This window comes from Tiliqua scincoides, chromosome 1 (assembly GCF_035046505.1).
Source record: "Tiliqua scincoides isolate rTilSci1 chromosome 1, rTilSci1.hap2, whole genome shotgun sequence".
Lineage (NCBI taxonomy): Eukaryota > Metazoa > Chordata > Lepidosauria > Squamata > Scincidae > Tiliqua > Tiliqua scincoides.
Genome location: NC_089821.1, coordinates 213,416,763 through 213,443,379, shown reverse-complemented (window position 1 = coordinate 213,443,379; position 26,617 = coordinate 213,416,763). Strand labels below are relative to the sequence as shown.

The window sequence follows — 26,617 nt, the reverse complement described above, 5'->3', positions numbered from 1 at the left end:
CTTATAACATCAATTCTGATTTCTCTGTGAAACTGGAAGTTGCATTTTTTCGCTTTCAGAATTCAGTCTGAGCTTGGCAGAGGTCAGGGACGGATGCAGCCAAAACTACTTACGCATAGAGCTCAGAAGCGCCTCCAGAGGCAAGGGCAGCAGAGCTCCCCCCATCTCTTGAGGGGGGCCCTGGGTCCACAGAGATAGGTGTTCACCCGTATCTGTGGTTTCAACTATCTTTGGGGAGTTCTAGATCGGAACCCCCACGAATAAGGGGGCATGCCTATATACGCAAAACACTGGATGACTGCCTAACCCAGTGGTTCCCAACCTGGGATATGTGTACCCCCAGGGGTACTTGCCAGGACTTTTATGGATACTCAAAAAAAGAATTGAATAATGGCAGAAAACGACAGGTCTCAATTAGAATGGGCTGGCAAGGCAGGAAGGAAGGCAATTAGCTGGCTGCTAAGGAACAACCAACTGCTAGTTTTTGTTCATCAGTTCATGTATTGTCAGACATGGATCAGAGGTTGAAAAAGCTGAAGTAAAAGCACAGTAAAAAAGCTGAAACTTATTGTGGAAAGTGATCAATCACTAAGAATTTCTCAGGACATGCCTAACACTTTGGTGCAAAACAGTGGAAAGGCAGAGTCTTCAGTTCTTCAGACAGGTTAAATGAGTAAATACTGCAATGAATACAGTACCTGAAGTATGGGTTTTTGTGTTTAGGAGATGAGGACTGTCCTAAGCCCCACTGTGTAGGGCAGCATGAATCCTTCCTTACTCTTGTGGCATTCACAAACAAAACATGCCAGCTATACAAACAAGGATATGGAGCTGATGGAGAGGGCTCTCTCTTGTGCCTTGTGGCAGGGTGAAGGCAGCAGCGCGATCCCCAGGATCGCGCAACTCAGGGGGCTGCAGGGGCTTGGGTGCACCCCCCAGGGTGTGGGGAGCCCAGTGTGAACCTTTGGCAGGGCTCCCCACAGCAGTGAATCGCACCCCTCCTCCACTAAAGCGATCATTCTGCTTTCACTTTCACTGCTGTGGGGAGCCCTCCCAAAGGTTCACACTGGGCTCCCCACACCCTGGGGGGTGCACCCAAGCCCCTGCAGCCCCCTGAACGGCGCGATCCGGGGATCATGTCGCTGCCTCCTCCCTGCCTCCAGGCTGCCCCCGCCCCTTAAGGGGGCAGAGGCCAGGGCCTGAAAAGCCATGCTGTATTGTATCAGTTGAACGTGATTTCAAAAAAACTATGTGCCACAAAATAAGCTTAAGGATCACACCGAACATTTGTTGTGTATAAAATATTTGTGGTTTTATAAAAATTATTCCATTGTTTTTTAATCCCATTATCAGGTCACAAGAACATAAGAACAGCCCCACTGGATCAGGCCATAGGCCCATCTAGTCCAGCTTCCTGTATCTCACAGCGGCCCACCAAATGCCCCAGGGAGCACACCAGATAACAAGAGACCTCATTCTGGTGCCCTCCCTTGCATCTGGCATTTATTTACAGTTACAACATATACATTTGAAGTACAGGTGTGCCCCCAAATCCGCAGGGATTCCATTCTGGAGCCCCCGTGGATACCTGAAAACATGGATGCGGGCCAATGCCCCTTCCCACAGTCCAGAGGCCACCTCCCACCCCCTGGAGGTATGGGGAGTTCTGTTTCCCTTGTCTCTGGAGCGTAGTCTGAGCTGATCTGCCAGGCTCAAACTGAGCGGTATAGCTCAAATCACGTGACTTCCAGTTTCACGGAGAAACCAGAAGTGATGTTTTTAATGCTTTATAAGGCATTGGGAGGCCTGGGGAAGCCCTCCAGGCAGGAGTGTGCACATTGGGGGGGGGGGCCCAGACTTCATTCATGTATAACTGAATCCGTGGATATGGGATCTGCAGATATGGGGCTCCCGTAAGCGACTTAATTAATTACAAACGTTTTGCTAATATGAGGAGTACGATTTATGAAAATAGGCTACCAAGGGGTACACAAGTGAAAAAAGGCTGGGACCCACTGACCTATATGAATAAAATAGGTCAGATATTTCAATTTAAAGTGAAAGGGTAAGCATTTGTGCTCTGAGCATAGGTTTTAGAATTTGTATTTTTGGAACAGTATTAGTTGGGCATCCCTTATCTGAAGTGCTTGGGATCAGAAGTGTTTTGGATTTTTCCATATTTGGAATACTTGCATATACATAATGAGATATCTTGGGGATGGGGCCTAAGTCTAAACACTTAGATGATGTTTATGTTTCATATAAACCTTGCTCATACATGTTTAATGAATTTGAGAACCCATATTTAAATTTTGTATATGTTGTGATCCCCCTTCCCAATTACACAGTTACTGAAATGAAATTTTTTGCTAAGTATTAGTAGTAAATATATCCCAAATGACTGCATACTCAGTAAGTGAAAACTGAAAAATACTAGAACAGTGGTTCCCAAACTGTGAGTTGGGAACCACTGGTGGGTTGCAACCTGATTTTTGGTGAGTCACCAAAGGGTGATGGAAAGATCAGGTAACTAATTGCCTCAAGCCCTGAGGCTACTGAAAAGTCAGATACTGTAGCTGCTAATTACCCTGCAAAGAGCTCAGCTCCTGCAGTTTGCAAGATAGTTGCTAACTGGCCTGCAAGGAGCTACGCTCCTGCAGTTTGCAAGCATGTGTGAATACAGAGAGATAAAGTTTGAGGGACGTTTTTCTGGTCATTATTACATAAATAAAATATTTCTTTCTAGATCTCTCTTTTTTTTTTAAAGCCTGGTAAACCTAGGTGGGTCCCGACAGAGCAACAGTTCTCAAACTCTCAGGGCCCTGAGTAAAACCCTTGAGCCCTGCTGTAAGTTCTTGAGAGGGATGGGGGAAAACAGTGACGTGATCGCCAGTATCGTGTCACTTTCAAGCAGTGCAGGGGCTTGCTTTGACTTACCAGAGCCTGCAGCAGGCTCCCAGGGCTCCCCAACATGCAGAGACAACCAAAATAATGATTGCGACCTACTTCTGTTTGCAATCGCTAACCAGAAGTAGGTTGCGATTTTTATTTTGGATGTTTCCGCATGTTGGGGAGCCTACATACGCTCACACCCCTGGGAGCCTGCTACAGGCTCTGGTAAATCAAATCAAGCTCCTGCACCCCTCAAAAGCAAAGCGATCCTGGTGATCACATTGCTGCCTTCCCCCTCCCCACTCCTTAAGGTGGCAGAGGCCAGGGCTCTCAGGCTGGAGTGTCATGATGCACTGCGATAGATTTTTGTTTTAAAAAGTGAATACTGCTGCTAAAGAGTTTTGGAGCCACTGCTCTAGAACATTACAAAAGCACATTTATATATAATAGTGGCCTGATGCCATTTGCAAGAAAGGAAACAGCTTGGGTGAGAGTCGAATTTAGTGTGCAAAAACATCAGGGAACAGGAGTATCCGTACCCTTTTCCTTAACAATGATTTTTCTGCTCACGGTCACATCTCCCAAAAGCTTCTACCACCACACTTTGGCAGCAGTTCTCAAACTCACAGGGAGTTTGAGCCCCGATGTACATTCCTGGGGGGGGGGGGTAATGCAACTGCCAAGATCACGTCGCTTTGGAAGGGTGCAGGGGCTTGCTGAGACTTACCAGAACCTGCAGCAGCCTTCCGGGAGTGTGGAAAGTACTGTGGCAGCTCTGCAGGGCTCCCCAATGTGTGGAGAATGTACAGATAACAATTGCAACCCATATCCGATTTGCGATCACGAAACTGGAAGTGGGTCGCGATTGATATGTGTGTCTCCACATGTTGGGGAGTTCTGCAGAGGCTGCCACAGTACTCCCCGCACCCCTGGGAGGCTGCTGCAGGCTCTGGTAAGTCTCAGCAAGCCACTATGCCTTTCCAAACCAATGTGATCCAAACCTGGTGATCACATTGCTGCCTCCCCCCTCCCCACCTCTTAAGGGGGCAGAGGCCAGGGCTCTCTGGCTGGGGCGTTACAACGCCCCAGTTTGAGAACTACTGCTCTACGGAATTTCCAACTATATATAATCCACAAGTGTGTACACAGGGGGCTACTTTATAAAGCAGAAATAAAATACTTCATTCAGGTGTATAATTTTATCGATTTTGTCAGTTTGCCATAATTTTAATTATAAATATGGCTCTTTCACGAATATTATCACATAGCATTTCCTTTTTACAGACCAGTATCTCCAAAGGGCTAACTACAATACTTTACCATACTTTAAACACTAAGAAGGGTGATAACCCAAGCAGCTGTTTAGTGGCTTTATGAAATTTAACATACCTTGCCTTCATCCATAGGATTGTCACTAATATGGACTATAGGTCCCGGATGAGACTTTGATGACCTGAAAATGTAAAAATTAATTTTAAAAAATAAGACAAGAATATTTTTACGTAAAATGTTACAATCCCTACAGCCTACACACACCTCCACTACAATATAGATAAGCAGGCACCAAGTTCAATTAGACACAGAGCACCAAAGAATGAACATGCAAAGAAAGATGATGGAAAACAGTGCTAAGGGCCCAATCTTATCCACTTTCCAGCACTGCTGTAGCTGCAATGCAGCCTCAAGGAAACTTGTGTCCTAAGAGACAAACTCACTTGCAGCTAAACCATAGGCATGTCTACACAGAAGTAAGTCCCCTTGTGCTCAATGCAGCTTACTCCAAAGAAAGTGTGTATAGGTGTATATAGGATTTCAGCCCAAATGGCGCTGCAAAAGGTACTCCATCTCAGTTTGAGATGCAAGATGGGGATAGTAGTTGTGATGAAAGATTACATCACGGTTCTACATGTGAAGCACATTGCATACTCAAAGAACACTATATAAATGCCAAGTAGGGGGAGAATTGAGGCCATCTAGACAGAAAAGGGTTTTACATTAACCAGTTTGATTTACCACAATTGCATCTAAAGCAACTGTTACCAATATTTAATTGTTGATAAAACTTCTTTGAATCTCTCTCTCACTCACTCTCACTCACAGATTCACAACATGTAAACACATTTTGGGGTAGTTCTAAAGGTAACACTATTCAAAACTAAGAAATATCATATTCATATATCCTGGAGAGTAACATCAGGAAGACCTACACCACATCAATTTATTGTTTAAGGACAATATTTGTTAAGAAGGAGCAAATCCATGCCAGTCCTAACGTGTAGTCTAGCCTAGAACAGATTTACCAACCTATCTTCCATTTACAATCACTAAGCCACATAACTATTCCCAGAGGCGATCCTGGCCCCTGTAGTGCCTGGAGCAAAGACCGCAGGCTGCCCCTCCGCACTGAGCTACTTCACCCTCCCACACCGAACTACCACCCTCCTGCCTCACTTTTGGAGTCCCAGGGAGGTAGTGTGCTGCCTGGATGAATGCCCGCGCACTACTACTGGACAACACCACGTCCCACCGGTTGAAAAATGCTGCCCTAGATAAGCAAACCCTTGTACCGATAATATCCAAATCTCATGAGCAAGTCTGATCAGCTCCCATGATCCGGCCATGTTCTGCATACTGTATGATGCATGCATATGATGCACTCTCTCTCTATCCCCCCCCCCTTTTCTCAAGGGCTAGAGAATTGGATACAAACAGCATACAAACAGCATCAAAACTAACTACACTATTCCCAAAATAAAAATAGCTTCTAATCTAATTTCTAATTACAATTATGATCAACTTAAATCTTTGAAAGTTACAATCTCAGTAACTTCAGTGATTACAATAAAGTTTTTCTTGCCCCAAGATCTATGCTGGTTGACAAAAGATAGTTTCATAGTATACCAATGCCAGTCTTTGGTAAGCTATCATGGGTGTTTTCTGTAACACATTAATTAATTCTTGTATCTCTAAAGGTTTATGGAGCAATGGCATATATTGATGGAAGTTCCTTTATGAAAAATGGCTGACTATTCACGTACAGTGATCCATGAATTTTTTCCCTCAGACAAAATTTATACTTGTGTATAAAGCCCCAAGCAGTAAGGGGTATTTTACAGTGAGAATGCATTAGTGAGAATATTGTCACCACACTTTTGTCACATAGCAAACCAAGCAAACCAACCAACACTTCTTGAAAGTACCAAAAATTCTGACACCAACTGCAAATTAGCTTGTTTGTGCAGGATTTTGCAACAAATCTAATAATCAACAAAAGTTGGGTTTAAAAAAAACACTACACTATCTTGATGCCTGAAAGGGATAGTTTGAGGAGTAGCAGCTTTGTAATTCACATATTAATGTTTGCCTCAAGGATGCCGGATGCAACTGGAAGTGACTTCTGGTCACATCTGGGCAGGGCCGAGAAGAGGGGCGTAAAGGGGGTAATTTGTACCTGGGCCCAGGGTCAAAAGGGGGGCCCTGGTGCCAAAGGAGGGGGCCCAGAAATTTCCTAGAATCTTATATTTTCCTATCTACTCTAACTTGTTGCCTGCTGGGGACACTACCATGACTGGGGATATTGGGGACACTACTGATGCCACATGGGTTGGTAGACCTGGGCTTCAAAGACTTTTCCAGCTGTCTCTATCCTCCCCCTGCCCTGTTTTGCCCCTCCCTGCCCCTATTCTGCTTGCCCGTCACCAGCCTTCCTCACTCTGTTTCACCCCTCTCTCTTCGCAAAGGGGCACAAAAGAAACTTTGTAACCCCTGATAAAATTCCTTTCAAAGGCCCTGCATCTGGGAGGTATTCTGAAGGTAGGTCATGCAAGGCCTCCCCACATATATGAAGGCCTCCCAAACACTTTGAAAGGCACTTCTATTTGCTGGTTTGGGGTGCTCTGCAGATTTAATGGATTCCTCCATGGATACTGGGGGTCGACTGTATTCTAATACACCTCAGGATCAGCTCGTACCATATTATGCTGGCTAGAAGATAAGCCAACACCTAGTAATTTTTTCCAGACCTGTTTGTGTCTTGATTTGCAAGCACTTCCACTGTAAAATAAGACAGACTTTGCATTTCACATCCAAGATGGGTCTTTGATACAAAGAAAGGTAAGTCTTCCCTCTCGGTTATCCAGGGCTGGAAGAGATTCTGTGATAAGCAAAGAGTCTGCCACAAAATGCTAGCTACAGAGGCTAGACTTTTAGGGCAGTGGTTCTCAAACTGGACCAGCTTGAGAATGAGTGTCTCTGGCACTTTAAGGGTTGGGGAAGGGAGGAAGGCAGCAACACGATCCACAGGATTTCATCACTGCTGGGTTTGCAGGGCTTTTTAAAAAACTTACCCCTGCCCACAGAAGCCTCCTGGGGTGCAGGGAGCCCTGCAGAGTCTTTTGCAAGGCTGCCCACACCTCAAAGTAATAAAAAAATGTGATTGCAACCCACTTCCGGTTTTGCGATTGTGACCCAGAAGTGGGTTGCCATAGCATTTTAAAATATTATTTCAAGGTTCAGGCAGTCTTGCAGAAGGCTCCGCTGGGCTCCCCACACCCCCAGGAGACTGCTGTGGGCAGGAATAAGTTATTAAAAAACCCCTGCGAGCCTGGTAGTGATGTGCTCCTGTGGATCACGTCACTGCCTTTCCCCTGCCCCTGTCAAAATTTATCTGCAGTCTTGAACTCCCTGTGAGTTTGAGAACTGCTGTTTTAGAAAATGGTATGGGAGGTACTGGCTGCAATGCATGTCCAATATGAAATTAGGGAAGAGTTTTCCTAGGTGGAAGACTGGTCACAGAAACAGAGAAGCCGCCACCATCACCAAAGACCATACAGACAACATTCTTAGAGATAATGGATACTAATAATGAGAACGTTTTGCAATCCTCTCTCTCTCTCTCTCTCTCTCTCTCACACACACACACACACACACACACACACACAGCTGGAAAGGCGGAAGACACTGATTCTCATTTCAGAGCAACAGAGAAATGTTTACACTAAGTTAGTCAGAGGTGAGGAAGTTCCAGTTATATGAACTATAGACTTACACAGCTAAAGAGCTTGAAATCACATGAAAATGAAGCAATAGTGAAACCCATAAGAGCAGGCTTATGAGAAATTGAATACATAGCACATACGTACATGGTACCAAATATTTTAGCCACACAAAGTTGTATGTTTAAAGTTTTAACAGCTCATTATGTACTTTTCTCCAAAGCAGACAGTAAAAGATTTAGAAAATTATTCCGCTAGCATTTCAACACTAGGCTCAGCAGACCAACTTAAAAAAATGAAATCCCAGACCTCTTTGGATTTCACCCATGCTTGTAACAGCAGTGATACTTTTCCAGGACATAAACATAAGTATAAAAAAAAAATTTCACAGCAGAACACAAAAATTAAACATTCATAATCAGTGCTATCTTTCCATCAAAAACACAGAAAAGACACAATGTCCACATGAACAATTGCTTTCACTAGACAATTGCTTGTGGGTGTCAATGGGCAATTTTCACAATGGAGAGAGGTGAAAAGCGGTGTGCCCCAAGGATCTGTCCTGGGACCGGTGCTTTTCAACCTCTTCATAAATGACCTGGAGACAGGGTTGAGCAGTGAAGTGGCTAAGTTTGCAGACGACACCAAACTTTTCCGAGTGGTAAAGACCAGAAGTGATTGTGAGGACCTCCAGAAGGATCTCTCCAGACTGGCAGAATGGGCAGCAAAGTGGCAGATGCGCTTCAATGTCAGTAAGTGTAAAGTCATGCACATTGGGGCAAAAAATCAAAACTTTAGATATAGGCTGATGGGTTCTGAGCTGTTTGTGACAGATCAGGATAGAGATCTTGGGGTGGTGGTGGACAGGTCGATGAAAGTGTCGACCCAATGTGCGGCAGCAGTGAAGAAGGCCAATTCTATGCTTGGGATCATTAGGAAGGTTATTGAGAACAAAACGGCTAGTATTATAATGCCGTTGTACAAATCTATGGTAAGGCCACACCTGGAGTATTGTGTCCAGTTCTGGTCGCCGCATCTCAAAAAAGACATAGTGGAAATGGAAAAGGTGCAAAAGAGAGCGACTAAGATGATTACGGGGCTGGGGCACCTTCCTTATGAGGAAAGGCTACGGCGTTTGGGCCTCTTCAGCCTAGAAAAGAGACGCTTGAGGGGGGACATGATTGAGACATACAAAATTATGCAGGGGATGGACAGAGTGGATAGGGAGATGCTCTTTACACTCTCACATAATACCAGAACCAGGGGACATCCACTAAAATTGAGTGTTGGGCGGGTTAGGACAGACAAAAGAAAATATTTCTTTACTCAGCGCGTGGTCGGTCTGTGGAATTCCTTGCCACAGGATGTGGTGCTGGCGTCTAGCCTAGACGCCTTTAAAAGGGGATTGGATGAGTTTCTGGAGGAAAAATCCATTATGGGGTACAAGCCATGATGTGTATGCGCAACCTCCTGATTTTAGGAATGGGTTAAGTCAGAATGCCAGATGTAGGGGAGAGCACCAGGATGAGGTCTCTTGTTATCTGGTGTGCTCCCTGGGGCATTTGGTGGGCCGCTGTGAGATACAGGAAGCTGGACTAGATGGGCCTATGGCCTGATCCAGTGGGGCTGTTCTTATGTTCTTATGTTCTTATGCTTTCACTAGACTAGGGGTCTTCAAACTATGGCCCGGGAGCCACATCTGGCCTGCTACAAGATTTTATCCAGTCTGCAGCAACCAGTTTTTTTGGGTCAGAGCATTTGCTAATATTTGACATTTTTACTCATTATATATCATTTCTAAGTTTAAGCACATCATTATTTCTTTGTGTCACATTTCTCTTTTGTTCTGAATCATACCATGCTGATTACAAAAAAGATCCAAGTAAAATTTATTCATTTATGATATGATAATTCATATCAAATTAATTCATAAAACTTTTTTTTTCAGTCCGCAAATAATTGTAAAATATAGGAAGTGGCCCTGATACTGAAAAGTTTGGGAACCCCTGCACTAGTCCATACTCACAGTTCAATGGCTTTATTCCACATGATGACATAGCCTGAGAGAGTGAAGGACTCCACATTGACAATGTGTATATTTCCTCTTTCAGTGCCCACATACAGCCATTTACTCTGGAAAGGCAGATGGCAAAATGTTATCCTGAAAGAGAACAATGGAGAGAAATGGAATTAAGATGACATCTTAAGATGACACATGGACACACACACACAATATCAAGGAAGAAGGAACATACTTAAATTCACACTTGGATAATTCAATCCTATCCAAGCTAGATCTGTACTTTTCAAAAAACAGTAACGTACAATTAAGATCATTTCCCAAACCCGTCGTCAGAGCAATGCTCTGAATTATCTTCCTCCTATAGTGGAAGGAATATGTGCCTCTATAAAAGGAAAAGAATATTGAATTGTGCTAGAATCCAAAACATCATGACAGATAATGAAACAATTCAGGAGAGCTAGAACAAGGGGATTCTGCAAACACTAACAACTGTACACACATTACTACATTAACACACTCATGAATAAAATTCTGTTTTTACTAAGAAAAGTTCTGGTTTCTCTTTTTAAGAAGATAAATGGCAACTATTTAAATGTTCAGTTTTAATGCTAACTGGATTTAATGTAAACAGACTGCTTGTATAAGACAATATGAAACATCCACTAGATTTTTCCCCTCCAGAAACTTTCATGTGAGGCACCTCTATAAACAGTAGCTTAATCCATAAAAACACAGGTTATGTTAGATCTGCAGCCCATACAAGACACAGTCTAGGTTTCTCAAATCTTTCTAGCTTAGCAGTGGCGTAGCTAATAAACATGTAGCCCACTGCATAGCTCAAAATGATGCCCCAGAAGTGATGTCACAACCGGATGTGACATCACACCCGGGCTTTTTAAAAAGTGCAAATTGGGGGGGGGGAATCTGCCTTCTCCCGCCAACAGTTCACCACCCACTTGATCTGCCACCTCCCCCCAGCCAGTGGCATAGCTAAGGCATCTGCTACCTGGGATCAAAGAAGATTTTGTAGCCCCCCCATAAAAAAAAAATCAAATTTAATAAATAAATAAAAAGTGTGCCCTTTATTGATTAGAGACACTGCTGGGGTGAAGAGAGACTGTTTTTCTCTCCCTGCTAAATATAAGAAGAGCACCACTTGAAAAAGTGCCTCTTTACCAGTTAGCAGGACTAGCTGCATTACGATACATGGAAATGAGAGCTGACTCATTAACACCTTAGTGGTTCCATGCTGTATCAAGATAACATCTCATTGGCTCTCAGTATAAGATGGGATCTTAAAGCATCCCCTAAAAGAACTTCATTTTGAAATCTCAAAGACTGATCAAGAAACCAAATTACTTCACTGTATACCCTCTGTTTGGCTAACACATTTCTAGCTAGACACTTAACTGGGTGGCAATTTATATTTTTGTTAAAAATTTTAAAAAACAGGAATTTTTTTCTTGGAACTAGCTATTTTTATACTGTATGCAATCATGAACAATTTTCTACAGGATAGAACTAGAAATACTGTAAAAAAAATGGGAACAAGACAAGAGAGCAAATAGATTCACACATGTGACACGACTTTTCTGATGTTTTCCCCCCAAACAGTAGTGTACTCAGATCTATACCATAGGTTGAAAGCTCTTGCAGTCAAAGGAAACAATATAGAACAGTGTTTATCAAACTGTGGGTAGGGAACCACTAGGTGGGTCGTGAGCCAGTTTCAGGTGGGTGCCCATTCATTTCAATATTTTATTTTTAATATACTTGATGCTATCATGGTATGTGACTGCATTTGGGCAAATGTTACAGACCTGTACTTTTAACAAGCTACTATGTATATTCTTTTAACAATGATAGTAAATGGGACTTATTCCTGGGTAAGTATGGGTAGGACTGTAGCCTAGAATTGTTGAAAATTTTCCTGCTTGATGATGTCATTTGCAGTCATGACATCACTTCCGGTAGGTCCTAACAGATTCTCATTCTAAGAAGTGGGCCACGGTGCTAACTGTGTGAGAACCACTGGTATAGAATGTATTTCACAGATGCAAAAGAACTTCAGAGAGGGTCAACAGCAGCACAAGCCAATTTTATAGAAAGTTATTATGAATGAAAGGCAGAAACAGGGACCATCCTGATAGCTATAAGGAGCAAGCTTCAGTGGCTGGTGTCACAACCAAAAACCTCATCACAAGTTGCTGGCAATCAGATGTCCAACAGCAGTGATTCCATTAACAAGACCATTCAAAGCAACCTCATGAGACAGGAGAATTCATACCACAGCATGGGAAGGGGAGGAAGAGATAGTAGTTTAAATATCTTGGTCAGGAAGTCCAACATGTGGCCCATGGGCCATATGCAGCCCACAAAGCCTCTTTTGGTGACTCTCAGAAAGTCCTCTCACTCCTCCTGCTTCTCATTCGCCTGCTTCTCCTGCCACTTCCTCCTTCATGTAACTTCAGTAGCTTCGAACTTGGAAATAACTGGCAGTGATGTCATCACATCACCACCAATTATTTCTGTGTCTGGGCACTCAGGGGATGGTGCCAATATTAGAAGTTGGACCACCCCAGTCTAGGTCCTACCATTAAGGGCTTTATAGTACCATGAGCACTTTGACCTGTTCTCTAAGTTGTACAGGGAACCAACACAGGTGTTATATGACATGGTCACAATGCCTCATTCAAGATAAAACTAGGAGTTGCATTTCATACCAATTGAAGTTCCTGACAGCTCCAAGTACAGTTAATAACAGCAGTCTAACAGAGATGAAACTAGTGTGCAGTTAACCATAGCCAGATTCACCTACTAACTTATCTGGAAAAGGATGACAGTCCATTTTCTGATTTGCTCATCTCCTGACAAATAGCTCCTCAGATTTAATTTTAGCTAGTTAACCCTCATCCAGTTTATAATGGATTCACAGCCCAATCCTATCAACACTTTCCTGGGAGTAAGTACTATTGACTCTAATTGAACTTACTTCTGAGTAGACATGTATAGGATTGGGCTGTCAAACATCAAATCAGAATTTCCACAGCCTCCTTAGCCAGATAGAAAGAAGAGACAGAGTTGACTGAGCATACTGATGAGACCCAAATCTAAATCCCTGATGACATTTCTGAGCAATTTCATGTAGCAGGTGTGGTCTGGTGGTTGATTAGAAGGCTGTTGGAAAATGGTCCTGATTGAATTTTGGATGAGAGACTGAAAGCTGAAAAAGCTGTCATGAGACAACAGAACCAGGAGGAGTCACTGTTTACAGCTTGGCTGACTTGAAACTGCTCCTGCTAGAAGCTCGGAAGACATACCCAGATGCCAGATGATACAACCACACCATGAACGATTCCATCTGGAAGAGAAGTGTTCTACAAGCTTGCCTGCACAGAACAATTATTGTACAAAAAATTCCCTTTGTACTCTACTAGGAAGCTTTGTAAGCTGCCTTGGACATTTGCTTCAATATGAGAAAGGTGGGATATAAATCTCTCAAATAATAATAAATGAAAAGCATGGGAAAATAGAGCCCTACCATCTTCTGAAATCAGGCCGCAAGCGGGGATTGGAACACTGTAAAACAGTGTCCAAGACCCAACTAGGCCAGGTGATCCAGAAAGATACTACAGGGTGTCCCTTGTTATCTGTGGGGGTTTTGTTCCTGGAACCTCTGTGGATACCTAAATCCGTAGATGTTTAAATCTGTGGATTTGGGCACCCCAAGGCCGCCAAACCCCAACAGAGAACAGGCCATTCTGAGGGCTAAAAACGATGACTTCCGGTTTTTGGCCAAAAACTGGAAATCATCCTTTTCAGCCCTCAGAAGTGCCTCCAAAGGGGTACAGGTGTCCCACCCCATGGGTTCAGAACCCATAGATATTCAAATCTGTGGGTACTGAACCTGTGGATATGAAGGGCCACCTGTATAGTCAGTGACATCAAAAGTAGCATAGAAGATCAGCAGAACCATACTACCCCCGTCCCACTCTTGGCATAGGTTATTTACAGAGGCTTTTATTCCAAATCCCAGTTTGAAGCTGGACTGAAAAGGAGCTGGATAATCTGTTGATCCCTGGATTCAAAACATGAGTTAAGATTACCTGAAGCAAACACTTGAACATTACAAACCAACACTCAATATAAAAAAATTTGAGCAATGTTCTCTTCTTGCCTATCCTGACAGGCAGCAACTCTCCAGGATTTCAGATAGCAATAGATGCACTAGAGCAACGGTGCAACAAACCCAGCCCTGGGGCCACTTGCGGCCCTCCAGGACTCGTAATGCAGCCCTCAGGAAGCCTCCAGTCTCCAATGAGCATCTGGCCCTCTGGAGATTTGCTGGAGCCCACGCTGTCCCAATGCAACTGCTCTCAGTGTGAGGGCAACTATTTGACCTCTTGCATGAGCTGTGGGATGAGGGCTCCCCCCACAGTTTGCTGTTTCACATCTGGGATGCAATAGCGGCAGCAAAGGAGAGGCCAGTCTTGCTTTGTGCAAGACCTTTTATAGACCTTGAGCTATTGCAAGACCTTCATTCTTTCATATAAGTTCATCTTTAATACATACATTTATGTAAACTTATGTAAATTTATTCTAATTTTAAATGTAAATTAATTTTTTTCCCCTGACAGTGTCAGAGAGATGATGTGGCCCCCCTGCCAAAAAGTTTGGACACCACTGCACTAGAGATAAACCTGGAACCCTCTGCATGCAAAGCATGTGCTTGACTCCAAGCTTCAGCAGACCTATTCACAAATCTTCTTGCCTGATCCAAATTCCTCCATTTTCTGAAGCATGTAGAAAAAATGAGTATGTGTCGGGACATTAATACCAAAAATCCAGAAATAAGCTAAGGTGAAATGGTAGAGGAATTTGTTTCAATTTGTGCAAAGCAAGACTCTGAAGCTCATAAAGCTAAAATATAAGTTCAGAACTGGAATCTACTGAACTTTCAGAAACTCATTCTGATTAGCAAAAAACTTGAGGTGATAGTGTTTTTCAAGGTTATATAATTTAAAATTACACAATAGGACTTTGTGGCTAATTTTGTTCATTGTTACTATGGCACTTACACCTTATCATAACACTGAACTCAGTTGTAACTGAGGGTCAAAACTACATGTTCAACTAAATGCAAGTTTAAGAAGCATGCTTAAAACAGAAAGTATTTCTTCCTTCACTAAAATCAGCCTCAGGAATCCGATTCTGATTAGAACAGGGGAGGGAGTGACTAACTCCTACCCTACAGCTAGCTTCCAACCAAAAAAGGTCTCTTCCAAAAGCTGCTCTTTGCCCCCGTGGTGTGTGTGTTTTGTTTTGCTTTTTGCGCAGCAAATACAAACAAGGAGTAAGAGACAGTCATTTTCTGTGAGAAAACAGCCCCAGGTGAAATGCATACCTCTTCCCATATTTAAGATGAGGCTCTTTTCTCACTCCCTCTCTATAGCTATCTGTCAGAAAAGAAGCACTTCCAGTTTTAAGCACACTTCTTAGTGTAAATATACCCTATCCAGTGGATTGGGGCAAATTACATATCTCACTATTTGTAGCCTCCCTTACTCCCTGAGGCTACAATCCTAACCACACTTTCCTGAGAGTAAGGCCCATTGAACAAAATAGGACTTACATCTGAGTAGCCCTGGTTAGGATTGTGCCCTAAGGTAACTTAAGCTAAGCCAGGCCTCAATAAAACTGCTGGCGGAAGGGGATTCGTGCTGCCTGGATCCTCTTCTTATATACTTTCAGTGAGTAAGAAATGGATCAGAATATTACCAGAGCAGAAGCCGGCTGGAAGGGGTGGCAGACAAATGTGGTATGCAAGACACTCATTAATTCACTGTCTTCCAACTCCATGTAAGAGTTTCACTCTGCATTATCAGTGGGTCAGCCCTGGACTATAATAATTTTCCCAAGGCACTTGTTAGTTTCAAATCCTACTTAGTTTTGCAACTTGAATTTTGCACATCCATACACCCTCCCATCAAACCAAAATGGCTAGATATTTTAATGGACTTAGTTCATCAAAAATTCCCAAAATGGTAATAGAAAAGAGTTGAAATCAAGAACTCAGGGAAAAGATGGCCAAAAAATTATGGTCAATTCAGCAAGATAAGCTGTACTCACAGTACAGTCAGGCCCAATTCAGACATCACAAGTCACCAATATGGAAGCTTTAAGTATGATTTGATGCACTAGCTGAATTGACAAAACATAATCTAAGATCAGTGAAAACAACCAAAACTAGGTACACTGTTATGAAAAAAAAAACTGTAAACCATGATTTGTGCTACCTATAATCTGGCATGTCTGAAAAAACAAACCATAATTGTGGCCATTGCTGTGTATCTGGAGCGACTACTGCATAAAAAAACCCCTGAACAGATGGAACACACAGACCAGCAGCTTTAAGTCATGATTTGCATGCACATGCACAAGCTTGAAACACAAAATGCATCAGATAACTGTAGCTCTTGGAGTTAGTTTGGAACTAACTTTTGTGCTCTAATTGCTAAGTATTCTTTACTCACAGTATTTTTTAAAATGAGCTTAAATACAGACAAGGTCCTGCACTTAATGTTTTAAATTTAACATTAAGCCATCATTTTAATAACTTAGTTGAGTGGCTGGTATGTAGTTAAGAGACTTTTAACTGACTGATTAAAAATGGATAGTCAAGCATTTATGATGCATCTTTATAAAATTATGTACAGTCTGGTTAGTTAATGGAAGTTACTATGAACTAGGTCATAAGCTCATCTTTTTCTTCAGCATTCTTTTGTCACACCAATTCTCCTCCATTTATTTAGCAACATATTAAATTCCTCAGGTTTGTTAATTCTTCAAAATGTGGAAGTGTTCATAGCAAACAATTCAAAGATTTTCAGTTCAGCAAAAAAAATTTCAGCAATATTAACTGCTTGGATAGTTGGGGGTGAGGAATTATACTGTTCCATTATGGCAATCTAGTTTCATGTTCTGATTGGCAACAAGTGTAAGAGGCTTTCATAGTAGCCCTACTCACATGAACCTCTATGCCTCTCTCTAAATAAAAAGGTTGCCTTTTTCCCTCTGAGCAAATTTTTCAACTTCTTGTCTTGGCAATACTATTACACCGCAAATGCAGTTCTGAGCATTCTAGTAATTCTTTTACTCACTTCTTGGATATATATGAAGTTTCACACTATATTTCAGTATTTGTCACCATCTCTACTTAGCAAGGAAGGGAACTAGAGTCAGCTGACTTGGACTCAAGTTCCAAAAATGCGCATTTTTTGCTGACTTGTGAGTCACATGTGGAAGACTCCCCAGGCATGCAGACTCAAGTCTGTCTGTGTCTGAGCGTGCTTGCATACCACTTTTGCAGCATGAAAAATCTTGTGGGGCCATCATTCCAACCAGGCAAGTGGCAGGAAGGTTTCAGCCATGAGGCAGGGAAGGGTTAATGTTTGTATTTGCATCTGAGCGGGGGGGGGGGGGGAAGGCGGGAGTGGGCTCTCTTGCCCATCTCTGATAGGAAGAAAGGAACCAATGATAACTGATGATCACTGGACAATCACTGATCACTGGATGATCAGATGGGCATCTGATATTTTCTTTGGCTGGGGATGGATAGGAGGAGGAGTCAAGATCCTTCTTGCCTTAAAATTGACTGCAGAAGCCCAGGAAGGGGGAAGGAGGTTTTTTTGTTTTATAAATGGGGGGGGGGGGAGGCGGCTCCTAGTCATCCCAGAGAAATTCATGGCATGGGTCTAGTAGGCTCATTGAATGACCAGCTGCAGTGGGACTGCTGCTGAGTAGAGTTGCCAAGGATTGGGTCATCCTGGTAAGACTTGCAGCTGCTGTACATGCATGACCCTCCTCCCTCATTCAAGTTCCATTCAAGAATGGAACTTGCATAGGCAGAAAGTTAACTTGCTGCTTCCTGTGAACATTCAAGTACTATCTTCAAATGTTCAGGCTGCCCGCCTGCACATCCTGCTATAAGTTTACATGCTTACAGTGTTCAGTGAAAGCAAGAAACATTTTTTATAGGTGCCAAAGGTAAGAACTTAATGGGTGCAGTGAGGTGTGGGGAGTACATAGAGATAGGGTTCCCTCAACACACACAGAGGTTATATCTGCTTTCTACATCCACATTTTCCAAACTGTGGGTCACAATCTGATTGTTGGTGGGCCATGAAACAAGCTAATATCTTTCAAGGAAAATATATTTGAGCCCTATGGAAAGTGAAACAGCTACACAAGCATGTTTACTCATGAGTAGGCAACCATGCCTCGAAGGCCACGCAAAGGGTGAACACAAGGCCACCAGAATGGTCTCAATCTGATGAACATGGAGATTCATGAAGGTGCCCAGAAGGTGCCCCCACCATAGTAAAGAGAATAAGTACAGAGACTTGAGCAGCTGGTAAGGTGAAACTTTTTTTTCCAAGTCTCAAAAAACTAGGTGGGTCCTGATAGAGCAGGGTGTCAAACGTAATGCCCGTGGGCTGGATGCAGCCCCTGGAAGCTCTTTATCTAGCCCCCATGATAATTTGGCTTCCTAGCACTGCCCTTTTGGAACACCAAATCTGCCGAGGCTCTGGGAGGGACAGACAGTAGGAGGCCACAGAAGGCAAGGAGTGCTACAGAGGAAGGGGCAGACCAAGCAGAATTCGCACTGCTGAAAGGGTGGCCCATGGGGTAATTGTGCCCTCCCATATCTTGAAAATATGACTGAGATTTGCACATTTTATCTTGTCATTTGCAGCCAATGAATTTCTATGCGAGGACAAAGTGCTTATTTCTGGCGTAATGACATCACTTCCTGTTTAATGATGTCATGTCCGGCCCTCAGCAAGTACCATGCACACTACTCGACCTAATACCCCTGCGATAGAACATCATTTTAAAAATTGGGCCTGATGCTAAAAAGTTTAGGAACCACGGTTCTAGACTAGATTTTAGTACAATCTAATCCTAATCTTTCGACTTCATACACTAGAACTGAGAAAACAGCTCTGTTTTAACATAAGAATGCCCTTTAAAATGTTATTTACTTAAAATAGGAAACAAGAAACCTTCCTTTCTTAACCCTGAAATTTCAGCCTAGTTACTTTTCCAACCACTTAGTAATCTTTGTGTCAATACAGCAAAAATGACTATAATGATACTTCTAGTACAGAGATTTTAGCAATCAGGAATTCAAGTTGTTATGCTATGAGAAAAAGTGCTCTTATATTCAAACCATATCACTATCAGGACATATCTAGCTTTACATGTCTAAAACAGAAAAAAACCACCTTACCAGCTCAAGCCTCTGTTTTTATCCTTGGGGGGGGGGGCTGCCTTCTGAGGAAGTAAAAACGCAAGTAGTCAAGTACTTGACATGCTGTAATACATTGCTGGTTGCTTTTGGTTTGGGTTGCAAGCTGTGCAAATTTGCTGTGGCAAGTTTCTGACCTTCATCACTGAATTTTATTAGCAGGAGGTGGAACTGTGCTCCCAGTGCATCATCCTTCTCTCCTCCTTGCTTGTGCAGAATGTGCAGAAAGTCCAGACTATGTGATTGAATTTAAACATGCACGACTGTAGGAGAACTTCCCAGTCCCATCTCCCCTGCCTCACAAAAGCCACTCCTAAGGTTCAGGGGTACCTCCAGGAACTGTGTGGAATGAGATGCAGGCATGGCTGGCCTACTAACTGGCTTCTGTGAGCAATGAGGTCCAGCGTAGCACTTTGACAGGGCAGCTATCACTCACCAGCTGCCCAGTGCACTGGGGCTCTTTAGCAAACAGTTCTGTGGTCTCTTCTTCTCTCACCTCCCTATCTGAGTTTTAAAAAGACAGAGGCTGGTGGAAGAGAGGAAGAGAAGCTGCTCAAATTCAGTAAACTGCTGAAATTCAGCAAACAGCAAAATGAAGATCTCTTCATTTACCTTTTTCCCCTTTCCTGCCCTCTATGCCTTTTGAAATAGCAGAGAGCAGGGAGGAGGAGGATGAGCAGGAGAATGGTGGCAGTGAGCTGTTTGGAATAAAAACGTGCGTGCTGCTCTCTGCATGGCACTGGAGGCACAATGAACCTTGAAATCCTAGGTAGAAGGTGGACTTTAGCATTTGTTGAGCTCCACTTTCATCAGATTGGGACCATTCAGGTGGCCTTGCATTTCCCTCTGCCTGACCTTCAACATGAGCCAAGGCAAATTTGCTTACTTACAAGTAAACATGAACGCGTAGCTGAGTTTCACTTTCCATAGGGCTCAATATATTTATCACCTTAGAGCAGCGGTTCTCTAACTCAGAGCAGTGGTTCTCAAACCCCACAGTAAGTCCTTGTGGAGGCAGGGGGAGGCAGTGAGGGGGAGCGAAACCGTCTGCAGGGCTCTCCGAAGCTTAGAAAGCGAAAGTGGAGCAATTGTGCTTTGCAAAACCGGAAGTGGAGTAAGATCACTCCGCCTGCACTTTTCAAGACCTGGGGATCCTTGTGGAGGGTCGTGCAGGCCTCCCCACACGCCCGGGAGGCTGCAGGAGGCTCTGTTAAGTCCAGCCAAGCCCCTGCAGCCCCCTTAGTGAGGCAATCCTGGGGATCGCATTGCTACCTCCCCCCTGCCTCCTCACTGCCCCTGCCCCTTAAGGGGGCAGAGGCCAGGACCTACAGGCAACGCCCCAGTGTGAAAAGCCCTGCCTAGAGGGAGGGACTAGGGATTAGGGAGGGACCTCAACAAACAGGTCTCAAATTCACAGTTTGCGAAACGCTGCCCTAGAGAAGGGGTGTCCAAACTTTTTGGCAGGAGGGCCACATCATTTCTCTGACACTGTGTTGGGGGTGGGAAAAAAATGAATTTATATTTCAAATTTGACTATATTGACATAAATTAATACATTAAAGACTGAACAATCAATTGAAATAACCCACAACCTTCGGACCAGCCAAGACTAGTCAGATACGCAGCATTCATTGATTTAAAATCTGCTTTTGACTCTATTTCTAGAGTCAAACTGTGGGAGAAGCTGGAGAGTTTGTCCATTGATCGCAGATTATTATTTCTAATCCGTGCTTTATATTCCAACACATCACTTAAGGTGAGATGTTCCAGGCATGGACATCTCTCAAATGCTATTCCAACTTATAAGGGTGTAAAGCAGGGTTGGGTTCTTCCCCCCTTTTATTTAACATCTACATAAATGGCTTGGTCGATCACCTGAGCTCTCCCATCCTCCAGCTTTAGCTAACTGTAAGATATCTGTTCTATTGTATGCAGACGATACAGTTACCCTTTCAAGGACCCCAGTGGGACTGAGAAGGGCCCTTAATAGTTTTAGTCTTTTTTGTGAAGAAAACCAGCTGGTCACTAATTACCAGAAAACCAAGATTATATCCTTTGGCAAGAGACCTAAGTGCAGGCTCTGGAGTATTAATGGCCATAAGATAGGGCAGGTGAGTTCCTATAAATACCTAGGTGTAATGCTGCACTCCACCAGAAGTAGAACCGCTCATCACGAATCTGTGGCTGCGACTGGCCAGAAGTCTGCAAGTGCAATAACCAAGTTCTTTCGTGTTAAAGGTGGCCATTATATTCCAGCAGCAATTAGATTATATCTCGCAAAGGTCTTGCCCCAACTTTTGTATGGAACAATTTTTGGTCCCTCCTCTTCTTCCTTCGTCTCACTTGAACGTGTTCAATTCAAATTTTTAAGATCTATATTTCAAGTGTCCAGCTATGTGTCTAATGCAAGCTTACATCTTGATTCTGGCCTGTTAAAAGTCGAGGCCAGGATTGCCTTAGCATCCATTTATTTGTGGCTCAATCTCAATTTTAACACCCAAGACCTAACATCTTTGGTTTTAATTGATAATTTTCAGTCTACCTGGCTCAAGGCGGTACACACGAAGCTGAGACACTTGGGGTTTTCACCAGAGACTGTTCTGGCAATTGATTTGACTCAGGCAAGAGTGTTTATAAAACAGAGACTGAGGGACATTGAATGACAAGAAGATGTCAGCAGCTCTCCAGATTTTCTTGCTTCTGACACAAGGTATATAGCTGCCCTGGTCACTTATCTTTCATTATTAGAGCTCCCTGGGCAGAGGAGAGCTTTCTTCCTAGCTAGGTGGAGAGCTCTTCCTTCGGCATTTGTCAAGGGCTGTTTCATAAAGATCCCCATCTCCGAAAGACTGTGACCCTGTGGTTCAGGGGAGGTTGAGACAACTTGAACATGTCATGTTCTGTTGCCCATTTTATCAGGGGATCCGAGACAAGTTCATTATTCCAATAAGCAGAAAATTTTGGGGCGTGTTACAAACAGAAATGGCCAGGGAACTTCTTTCAGGTGCTAATTCTCAGCTTTTAAGACCAACTGCATGTTTTTAGGCTACTGCTTACAAAACCCGGATGGGCATTATTAATAATGAGAGGAAATTTTAATTGCTACTCCTTATTTGTTCATGATGATACATGATGATACATGATGGCTATTTTATTGCATTTTAATCTTGTATTTTAATGTTGAAATTTTAATGTTTTTAAATGTTCATGTATTTTAATGTCTTAATGTTGAAATTTTAAATTCCACCTGTTGTAGGGCAGTATTGTGTGCTGGTCTTTGACCGTAACAATAAATATCTATCTATCTATACATTAAAGATAAAACTTATATGAATGAATGAATTCTACTGAACTTATTTATAATACAAATATTTCTAGGCAGACACATCTTAGCAAGGCAGGGACACATGAGGAAAAATATTTTTAGGGAGAAACTCATCCCAACAAGGTAGAAACACATGAGGAAATGTTTTTCACCACCCCCCCCCCCCCGCACTTTACAAAAATGCACAGAACCAAGTATTTCAGAACCAACAGAGTCCCACCATTTGTGGATTGCAGGAAGCACACACCCAAATACAGCTGAACATAGAATAAGGATCTCACAAGCAATAGAGAGAAGGGGGTGACGTTTCTGACTTGCAGGCGACACTCACTCACCCACACACCAGGAGTAAGTTAACACGGAATAAGAATCTTACAAGCAACAGGGAAAGGGGGGGGGGTTTCTGACTTGCAGGAATCACCCGCTTACCCACACAGGAGTAAGCTAACACAGAATAAGGATCTCACAAGTTTCTCCCTCCCACTCAGCACTGTCCTCACCCACCAAAGCAAGCCAAGCCAGCATGTCAACCCCTTCATAAACAGATCAGTGCTACTCCGTCCCACTCAGCACCAAAGTTACTCACCCCCACCCAACATGCAGCCTAAGCTGGGGGCCAGATTGGGGGTCCCCGCGGGCAAGGGTTTGGGCAGCCCTGCCCTAATGCACTGCAAGAGAGAAGCGCTCATATTAAGAAAGAAAGTAAACCCCAATTCTTACCTCTCTCTGTTAAATTTTAGTGAGTGTAGTATAGCAGGCCTCTTCTGACGCAAGTTCCATAAGTGTATGGTATCATCAGCCAAGGCACTCACAAGAGCTCCCTGAAGAGAATACAGAATGTTTTGTCAAGAGCTTGTAGAGATTTGGGACTGGGAACATGTATGTTACAATTACCTTTTATAAGAGCCATTAATTTACATTTTTAAACTTTAAGAATATTTTTGAATTAATGTGCTCGGTTTTGCATCATAAGAGGGCAATCCAGACACTGTTATTAAAGATAGATTGGAGAACTCTATTTTTTTCTGTTATGAAAACTAGATCATGAAAACATAAGGCCCATGGGCCCACTTGATAATTGGGCTCTCCCAATTATCTGCTGCAGGGTTGTAACAGGAAAGTCGAAACAAGTTGCACTTGTCTCTTTTGACTGCTCTCTAATATCCCTCATTCCTACTGGGGAGAATCTAGGCTATGTGTGCAGATCACTGATCACAAGTGATGCAGATCACAAGTGATGCAGGTAGTATGCTGTACAGATAGAAGTCCACCTCTGTCTCTCCCATCTCTAAAAATATCATGGGAAAGGCACAAACCACCCAGTACCTTTTACAGAGGTGCAAAGAAGGGCTACCAAATGATCAGGGGCTGGACCTTCTGGTAACAATCCTTATTTGTAGTCTAAAAATGCAATCCTATACACACTTTCCTAGGAGTAAGTCTCACTGAACACTGTAGGACTTATTTTTCAGTAGCTATGCATAGGCTTGTTCTGTAAATCTGTTTTCAGAGGCTCTGTTAACATTTTAGCAGAATACCTATCATTCAGCAGATGGAGGATATTTTTGTCCATTTGGAATAGTAGAGTCATGCAGCAGCAGACCTGCCATAGAACGAGACGGGGCAAAAGCCCCAGGTGCTGGCCGCTAGGACCTTGTGGAAATCTGTCTGAGGCTCCCAACGGACGGAACTGTGCTTCCGGGAAACCGGAAGCACAGTTTAAAGCATCGGGAAACCTCACAGAGGTTCACCCGATGCAGCTGGAGGTCGCACGAGGCTCCATGAGCCTCAAGTGGGGGGACGCGGCTTTTCGAGTGAGGGGGCAGCGACAGCCCGTGGGGGGGCCATCACGGACCTTTGCCCCGGGCGCAGGGCTGGGGAGGTCCGCTGCTAGAGTCATGAAATATTGTATGTTATGTATTATAGTTCTATGTAAACATGCCATCTGACCACTATAAATGTGATGCATGAGCAGTACCTCACTTATTGCCTAGAGCTGAGGTTCTCAAATTGGGGCATCATGACAAGCCTCAGCCTCTGGCCCCTTAAGGGGGAAAGGCAGTAATGTGATCCCCAGGATTGTGCAGCTGCCAGGGGCCAAGAGGGTTTTTTTTTTTTTACTTACAGGTCAACATAGTAGCCTCCAGGAGGTGTGAAGAGCCCTGTGGAGCCCTCCACAGGGCTCCCCAAGCCTTACAATACAGTAGAACCTCTTTAAGTTGACCACCCAAGGGACTGGAGGAAATTGGTCAACATAGGGAGGTGGTCAACATACGGGGAAAAAATTGTATTTAAATATTATCATGTTTTGCTCCCAGGACAACAAATGCAAGGCCAAGTTATTATTTAGATTGGATTTTTAAAAAGTTTTATTGCAAATATTAAAGAGAATTGATCCTCTTGTGATGCTTACTATTTATATCATCTATATCTATATCAAGAGACAGAGACAGCCCACAATCAGTGCTTAAAAAAACTCCTGAAAATTCACAAGCTTAAAAAAAAATGTATGTTAAAAAAAATACTTGGTTTCATAGCAGACAGGCAGACCAATGCTATCCCTTGCCAGCCCATAGTATGTAGCATGTTACATAGCCCCAACAGCTAAAAAAACAAACACTGTTACTTAGGCTGCCTGGCCTCCACTGGGTCTCCTCAGATTCACTAAATGCCAGAAGGTGTTCGATACGGTCCCTCACTAAAAGCTATTGAGAAAACTCCACAGTCAGGGAATAAGAGGACAGGTCCTCTCATGGATTGGGAACTGGTTGAGGACCAGGAAACAGAGAGTGGGTGTCAATGGGCAATTGACAAAAAAAGTGGAGAGAGGTGGAAATTGGAGTGCTTCAACGATCTGTCCTGGGACTGGTGATTTTCAACATCTTCATAAATGACCTGGAAACAGGGATAAGCAGGGAGGTAGACAAGTTTGTGGATGACACTAAACTTTTCTGAGTGGTGAAGACCAGAAGGGATTGTGAAGTGCTCCAGAAGGATCTCTTCAAACCGGGAGAATAGGCAGCAAAATAGCAGTTGTGTTTCTGCTATATATGCGTAAAGTAATGCACTGGTGATGAGAACCAAAGTGAAAGGACAGTGGCTTCACTAAGCACAAGCAACCTCAAGTCCCTCACAACTTGGTACATTTCCAGGTATATACAATCGGCAGCCGGCACAGGTCTGTTGGCTATGTGCAGTATGCCCACCTATAAAAACCCTTTCACAGACGTGCTAGCAGGCGTAGGGGAGGGATTGTCGCTTGGCTTCTTGCTTTTCCAAGATGGGACAAATGAGACAAAACACAGGCCCACAGTATTGTGTTCAGTGGGCAACTTATGGAGGGTAAATTAATACTCTGTGCAATGGTCGAAGTGGTCAAGATACAACTTACAGAGATGGTCAATACAGAGAGGTTGATCTCACATAGCATATATGCAGTGTCTGTCCATATTGTGAAAATTAGGTCAACTTAAGGAGGTGGTCATTATAGAGAGGTGATCAACTTTGGAGGTTCTACTGTAGTAAAAGCAAGGGCTTGGAAACTGCTTCTGGTTATTATTCCTACTATTATTTTTACTAATCTAAGACGTGGGGAGCCTGTGGAGGGCTCCTTGGGGCTCCTCACACTCCTTGGAGGACACTGCATCTGCTTGTAAGCAAACCTCCCCTTGGCCCCCAGCAGCACGATCCTGGGGATTGCATCACTGCTTTCACCACTCCCCTGCCAAGACTTACCCCGGGAGACTTACTCCCAAGGAGTTTGAGAACCGCTGGCCTAGGGATCAGACTGGCCATTGCCCAGATGAGAATGGTTATGTACTGCTCAGGTCATTAACTGCTACACATGGTAGGGAAAATATTAGAGGGAACACTGTTCGGCAGAAGCAGCATCACTGAAAGGGCAGCCAGTGTGATAATTAGGCTCTACCATTGCTTGAAAATATGATCAAGATTCACATATTTTCTCTTCTGTCATTTGCAGCTGGTGAGTTCCTAGGTGAAGAATGCTTCTTAGATGAGGAACTATCTGCTTCATGACATCAATTCCAGCCCTCAGCAGACACTATGAATGC

General features: G+C 43.4%; 1 protein-coding gene across 3 annotated transcripts in view; it reads right to left on the bottom strand.

Moving 5' to 3' along the window:
* STXBP5 (syntaxin binding protein 5) overlaps window positions 1-26,617 on the bottom strand; it is a 157,361-nt gene that overhangs the window by 97,611 nt on the left and 33,133 nt on the right. For all 3 annotated transcript variants that reach the window (XM_066615477.1, XM_066615487.1, XM_066615497.1), the window contains exons 4-6: window positions 23,265-23,365; window positions 9,913-10,047; window positions 4,282-4,345 (exon numbers count right to left, since the gene is read on the bottom strand). In XM_066615477.1, coding sequence (XP_066471574.1) covers window positions 4,282-4,345; window positions 9,913-10,047; window positions 23,265-23,365 — 300 coding nt within the window. The remainder of the gene's footprint in view (window positions 1-4,281; window positions 4,346-9,912; window positions 10,048-23,264; window positions 23,366-26,617) is intronic.